This window comes from Chanos chanos, chromosome 12, assembly GCF_902362185.1.
Source record: "Chanos chanos chromosome 12, fChaCha1.1, whole genome shotgun sequence".
Lineage (NCBI taxonomy): Eukaryota > Metazoa > Chordata > Actinopteri > Gonorynchiformes > Chanidae > Chanos > Chanos chanos.
This window is the reverse complement of record NC_044506.1, coordinates 23,721,951-23,729,450: the sequence shown is the minus strand read 5'-3', so window position 1 is coordinate 23,729,450 and position 7,500 is coordinate 23,721,951. Positions and strand designations below refer to the sequence as shown.

At 44.8% G+C, this 7,500-nt stretch overlaps 1 protein-coding gene across 1 annotated transcript; it reads right to left on the bottom strand.

Moving 5' to 3' along the window:
• Positions 1–2,309: 2,309 nt before the first annotated feature.
• tril (TLR4 interactor with leucine-rich repeats) lies at positions 2,310–4,708 on the bottom strand. The gene has a single exon (XM_030788623.1). It carries the CDS (start codon positions 4,706–4,708, stop codon positions 2,360–2,362), a length of 2,349 nt encoding a protein of 782 aa, XP_030644483.1. The 3' UTR covers positions 2,310–2,359.
• Between the last annotated feature and the right edge of the window lie 2,792 nt (positions 4,709–7,500).

The window sequence follows — 7,500 nt, the reverse complement described above, 5'->3', positions numbered from 1 at the left end:
AAGCCGGACTAGTGGTCAGTTTTAACGGGGTATCAAAAGGTAGGCTATGTGTTTGCCTACGAGCAGACTCGGCCTGTCGCATAGGCGGTATAGGCGAATGCTAAGGTCCATCCATAGGGGCGCCCCAAATGAAGGAAGAAAAAAATTAAACATTTTTAACTTTTACTAATTTTTACTAATACCATTTTCTCTATGGCATGGCACCTTGACAACTTAGATCACAGGGTGCCGCAAAGCATCGCGCTCTAGAATCTTTTATGACAACATTTTAACTCTCATCATTGATACGGTCACTGGACCGCAGCCGTAACGAATAAGTAGCCTGTCTTGTCCGTGTGATAGGTCTAGACCTGACTGTGACCTCAAAAATATGTCAGTACAGCATCTACCTATTTTAAATGACAAAACAAAGACAACTGATAACAAAGACACATTTTCGTATCTTGTATACCAGCTTGTATATTTTTCACCATTGTTTTGGCGTCCCCCTTCGCTTAGCGCCCCTGTGCGCTGTGTTGCATACGCCTCAGAATTCAAATATAGGCTATGTACCGTATATCATGTCCAAAAGAGCAAAGCCCTCTGGTTCCCGAGGAAGAAACAGAAGAAGAGAAGAGGGGGGAAACGGGAAAAGACAGAGGTAATGTGATGAATGAACAGTTTATCTGTTGCACAGTTACCGTTGGCAAAGAATGTTACTACCTTACTTTGGACACGACAGTAACGTTCGCAAATTCAGGTGAACGTCAGACACTCCCACCTTAAATTCATCAGGGAAAGTTGGAAAGACTAGTCAGGTGTTTGGGGAATAACCTTCAACATAATTTTGAGCAGTGTGCTGCACGAAGCATCCACTGTCAGCCTCAAGAAACCAGGCATACATTTTTCTGACATCTTAGTCTAGTTAGCCAACGTTAGTCCTGCTTGTAATGGTCACTTAAAATGCTTTCCATCTTTCCTTTTATATCCCCTTTTGTAATTAATAGTTGTTAGTGTTTGCATTTTCATTATTGATTAGTTTTAAATGTACAGCAAAAAGCATGTATCATGTGAGATAAGTATTCATTCTGTCACCAAATACTACTCTGTATATTATACATAGTGTTCTTTGGATATTTTTATATATTTTTCCTTTATCTCTACTCTTTTATACATCGTCTTTATTTGATAAACGGCGTTCAGAGGGGAAGGCAAAGTAAGAATTTAATTGCACCGCGAAACTTGTTTTAACTGTGGACATGACAATAAACGCTTTGACTTTGACTTGACTTTGACATTGAATACATGTCTTGTGCATGACTGCTAGGAGTAATGACTCTTACTGTTTGTGTTTCGGAAGATATAGGCTATAATGCGGCTCAGCAGTTTCTGTGTGAGTGTATGAACACAATGATTGGTGGTGGAACTGGCTGCGATGCAGGGGGCACCAGCCAAAATCTTGCCTAGGGGGCCAGATTGGTCAGGGCCGACTCTGCCTACGAGTGTCCATCAAAGCCATACGTCAAAGAATGGACATGAAACATATGGGGCCAACATACTGCATGAGATGAGGAAGGATTTTACCGAAAACAGTAAAAGACAGTAAAACGGTAAGGGTAAAGCATCCCCAAGTCAACATTTTCAAGGTGAATTTTGTAAACTTAAGAGAATATATCTAATACATAAGAAGGCAAGATACGAAAGCTTGTGAGAACACACAAATAATTTGTAATGTTTTTTGTTTATTTTAAAAATGTAGAGGTAATTGATTGAATTGGATGATTGTATAATCACATTTAACTGGACATATATATATATATATGTGTGTGTGTAATCACATTTAAATACATCAGAGGGTACTTATAAAACCGTGTAAAATACAAATAACTTCACAAATCTGCCAACCAGCAGCTATCCTTTCATACACACACAAACACATCAGATAACAAGCAGAACATGCAATACAGAACTGCAACTGTTCTAAAAAATTACCTTCACTGTGCTAGCCCACGTAAACACACACACACACACAAACACACACACATACACACACACACACACACACACACACACACACACACACACACACATACACACACACACACACACACACACACACACACACACACATAAACAGTGGTGAGGAAATGAGGAGATGGAAAAAGGTAGGAGAGAGCAAGGACAGGATACAGAGGAAAAAGAAAAGAACAGCTTCCTGTCCAGACCAGTGGAACCCGGTCACCATGTTAACATGTATAAACACACATAAGTGTTCCACTTCACTGGGCTGTTTTACTCTGTGAGCTGCTTCTCTCTGACAGTCCTTTTCACTAGGCCTGGTTGGTCTAGTCACACACTGACACACACAGGCCTGGTTGGTCTAGTTCGAGAACCTGGGCATCATGACATCCCCCTCCCTGCGGGTGGAGCCACCATCAAAGAAACGGTCACTGGGAAACTGGATGAGGTCACCGACCTCAGCCAGCGGCCGACTGCTCTGGTAGCCGCTGAACTCGGCGGTGGCACAGGTGGTTGCCATGGTAGTGCGGAGCGGGCGCCGCGTCGAGTAAATGTGACGCACATGCCCATGCACTGCTGACTTCCTGCTTTTGATTCGTCGTTTGAGGACACGCCCTAGCCAGGCCCCACCAATCAGGAGAAGGAGCAAAGCATTGATCACCAGCGCTGACACGGTGACGAGCTGCAAGTTTGACCCGGCATGTTCCGATCCCGACAGCGTGACAAATCCGACACAGTGATCACGGGGCGCGACCTGACACAGGACCCCACCCACAGCACTCTCCACGCAGGCCATGTATGTGGAATCTGCACGGAGCTCGTGAAGCGCCACTGATCGGGCTGAGCCCTCAGTATAAACGTAGCGTGGGAAGCGAGGCGTGTGTCCGAACCGGTCGAACAGAACACGAAACATTAACTCTCCCTTAACATCAGCACCGCTGTCAGGAGCCGTGCTCCAGTGAACGGTGGCTGTGTGTGCAGTCGCATGGTCCACGCTCACATTGAGAATAGACTGACGGTTAAACCGGCAGGCGTCTGTCATTCCCTCGTGGTATCTCACCCTTTCCTGCAGTAATAGGTCAAAACGCTCCTGAAAGGCAGGCTCAGGGGCCTGGGAGGACGGGACTCCTCCCTCGTCATCGTGGCTCGAGGAGTTTGGCTCAGTTGCGCTGGCTGTCGTCTCCACGCTCAGTTCAGTGGTATTGGTGAGAGGTCCTTTCCTGTGCCCCTGATGACCCCTCAGGGTGGGATGCGACCTCCCGCTGACGGCCTTCCTCTGCTTCTTCTTCTCTGCTGGCAATTTGCCTCCGTCCTCTCGTTTGCCCTCGTCACCCTGAACCCATACTGTTCTCTCCCTCTCTCCTCTTTTCATGTCACTCTCCCTCCTTGGAACTGGATTTTCCAGCACTGTTCCTCCGCGACTCTCCATTGGCTGGCCCCTATGTGCAGACACGCAAGAGAGGCTGTGGTTCCCCTGAGACACCAGCTGGGAATTATTTACATAGTCCAGATATTTTCCCTCCAGCGATGCGGGGTGATGACATCGCACAAAAACGGTCAATAGTTTCCCTTGAGAATGCACCTCGGTCATCCAAGCTTTCAGCTTCTCCATTCGGCAGTCGCATGTCCAGTTATTACCGCTCAGGTCTAAGTTGAAAAGAACGCCGTTTGCGCCGAAAACGCCACCGGACAGACTCGTGAGCCGATTGTTTTTCAGATTCAAGACTTTCAGATGGGCAAGTTTCTCGAATGCTGTGGAGGCCACGCGCGAGATCCTGTTGTCGCTGAAGTCAAGTTGCTCGATGCGCTCGAGCGGGTCCAGAAGACCGGCAGGGATTTCTGCCAACTCATTGCCGTTAATCATAAATTCTCTGACGCGAGACAGTCCCTTCAGAGCGTCACTGTCCACTACAGAGATTCTGTTATTGCTAAGAGACAATTTAGAGAGTTTTTTCAAGTTCTGAAAGACGTGATTTCCGACATGTCGTATTTGATTCCCTGAAAGCAGTAATGTTATTAATGACCTCAGATGGGAGAACGTAAAAATATCTCGCAGCTCCGTCTGCTTATTGTCCGACAAGTTCAGGAATCGAAGTTTTGTGAGACCAGAAAATGCGCCCCGGTGAATATGGTGAAGCTGGTTGGATTCCAAGTGTAGAAACATTAAAGTCGAAAAGCTCTTAAGAACGGACTCGTTTAATGTTTCAATAGAATTGCCGTCAAGTCGAAGCTTGGTTACACTTCCTAAGTTACTAAATGACGCTGGAGTCAAGTCTTTGAAGTGATTGCTGTTGATGTATAATACTGTGAGTTTTTTCAAGGTCTGTAAAGTTCCTGGTTGTATTGTTGATATCAAGTTGTTGCCCAAATACAGTTCCTCTAGCTTGGAGAGTTTCTCGAAGGCTTGAGGGTGAATGGTCTGTATTTGATTAAACTGTAAATTTAGTCTCATTAGGTTGCCATATCGGGCAAAATCGAACGCGCTGATGTTATGGATAAAGTTGCCAGCAAGGCCAAATACCCGCACACCCTCCGCGATCTCTGCTGGAGAGCCTTTGGGCACGGACTGCAGACCGCGGTTGGCGCAAAGAAGGTGCTGCGTTTGTTGACAGTCACAGCGCTCCGGGCAGACCGTGCCCGAGGACGCTCCGAACAGAATTAACGTTATATTGCACGAGAGCAGAAACCTGAAGAACCCGTAGTTTGCCATCCCCACAAAGCAGCGGGCTTTTCCGGCATTCCTTTCCTCAGTTTTTCCAAAGTTGCAAATGACCAAGGCTCTCCATCAACACTCTGTGTAGGACAGTGATGATATAAAACCCATTTAATGGTCTTTGCCTTGCGATGTTTCCGTTTAATGTCTTAGTCCATGATTTAAAAAACCCTGCTGTTCGCTGCAGTCTGATGAGTGCAAAAAAAAAAAACAAAAAACGCTGTTCTCCGCTGCAGCTCTGAGTGAGGAAACACTAACCTCCCTCAGACTCATTCATCCCCCAAGTGGTCATCTGGTGCAGATTACACACACACACACACACACACACACGGAGAGCTCCAAGTACAGGCATGGAGTTCACTCCGCCTTTTTCCGCTGATGGCCAGATGTGGACAGAAGTCTGTGCATAGTGAGACACACACACACGCACACACACACACACACACACACACACACACACACTCACACACATGCACACACACACACTCACACACACACACACACACACACACACACACACACGCACGCACAGATAGCGCGGGTATGGAGAAAGCAGACGGGAAGCTCTTCTTCCCACGAGCGTCCTACGGGCGTCCTGGCCTCACTCTTGGCCACCCTCGCCTCGATATTTTTTGGAAAGCGCGTTCGGGATCTAGGGAAGCATCGCAAGGGACAATTTAAACAACAACAACAACAAAAAAACAAACCTTAAACATTTTTTCATATGAAATTCTGCCTGTATGCACGGACGTGGGCAAAGGGGATGAATCACCTTGTCTAATATACGTGGTTGATTCTGTAAATAAGATTTACTTCGATTAACATTAATAAAGACAACCACAGAAAGTAAATATGAAGTCGTGAAAGAATTTCCTTCATTTAAAATATGTTTTTAATACTTAAACAACAAAGAAACAAAGGCAAAGTGCCTGTACACAAGCGGAACAAAAGCCGCGAGGTTCCAGCTGTTCCACAGGACGGTTGAATTTAGGTCGAGGTTCTCAGAGACTGTGTGCATGCTAAAACAAAAGCCGTATCTCCTGATACCAGCTGTGGCAAGCATGTGTGCAACTTTATAACAGTAGCCTTTGAAGTCAAGGGCCTTTCCTAACAGCCCAAACTGCAAGTTACAGTTTTGTAACGATATCTGTAGATCTCTTGAGTCCTGTTTCACTAATTCAGCACTGTTTTAGACTCTCTCTCTCTCTCTCTCTTTTCTTCTCTTCTCTCCTCTCTCCCACGCTCATGTCAAAGTTAGTGATGTAATTTCCTGTCTGATCCTTGCATGAATATGCCTACAGAAACACTCACAGCTGTTGCAGCAAATCTTTGTGTGTGTGAGTGTGTGTGTGTGTGTGTGTGTGTGTGTGTGAGTGTGTGTGTGTGTGTGTGTGTGTGTGTGAGTGTGTGTGTGTGTGTGTGTGTGTGTGTGTGTGTGTGTGTGTGTGTGTAGATAAAGCAAAGACTTCTTGAGAACAGCAGCTTCATTGATATTAAATGTAGAGGAGGTGAGATAGCGACAGAGGGAGAGTGAGAGAGAGAGAGAGAGAGAGAGAGAGAGAGAATGACAGCCTGTTAAAGAGGATGTTGTGACAGACGGATCCACATGTACATATTTACAGAAGCAGCTCATTAGAACTTCACACAGAGTAGTTCATTAATTTGTCTCATTACCATGTTTTCAAGCCACTATCCCCACTCTCTCTCTCTCTCTCTCTCTCTCTCTCTAACACACACACACACACACACACATTCATAAAATAGAGTTAAGACAGCAAAAGTATTTTCATTCACTACCTCTGAAGACATTTTGATGCACGCAAACACAAACACACCATGGGGATGTAGTGACCCCTTGCTCAGAACATGTAGGCAATTTATAGAAAACAAATGTCGTCGTAATAAATGAAAACAGCTTAAAAGCTTTAGAGGACATGTTTTTTCAACCATCCCACACACATACACACACCATGCAGACACCTCTGTTTGTTCAAAAAACAACTCCAAGCCCAGTGATAGACATTACAGCCCGTAGAGTTCAGTTAGTATTGTATACTCCATACTGAGAATATATTGGCCTCAGCTGTTTTACACTCATCTTCACTGAGGACTGACAACTCAGCTTTGTTCTTTTCTCATGTAATGCATTTTCACACAGTTCTCTGTTCCTGTAACTAAGGGACTGGTGAACTTTTAATGAGTGTTTGATATAAATGATCCTTGTGAGTGTTGTTAGTAATGAGAGTTATTTATGAGTGTTTGTGGTGAGTGTTATTTGTAAGTATTATTGATGAGTGTTAGTAATGACAGTTATTTGTAAGTGTTTGTGGTGAGTGTTATTTGTAAGTATTATTGATGAGTGTTAGTAATGAGAGTTATTTGTGGGTGTTAGTGATGAGTGTTATTTGCGGGTGTTAGCGATGAGTGTTAGTGCTGAGTGTTATTTGCAGGTGTTAGTGATGAGTGTTAGCGATGAGTGTTACTTGCAGGTGTTAGTGATGAGTGTTAGTGATGAGTGTTATTTGCGGGTGTTAGCGATGAGTGTTATTTGTGTGTGTTAGTGGTGAGTGTTAGCGATGAGTGTTACTTGCGGGTGTTAGTGATGAGTGTTATTTGTGTGTTAGTGATGAGTGTTAGCAATGAGTGTTATTTGTGTGTGTTAGTGATGAGTGTTAGCGATGAGTGTTATTTGCGGGTGTTAGTGGTGAGTGTTAGCGATGAGTGTTACTTGCGGGTGTTAGTGATGAGTGTTAGTGATGAGTGTTATTTGTGGGTGTTAGTGATGAGTG

What these genes read in the sequence shown, in the direction of transcription:
- tril (XM_030788623.1), bottom strand. Translation starts at nt 4,708, where the DNA reads ATGGCAAACTACGGGTTCTTCAGGTTTCTGCTCTCGTGCAATATAACG.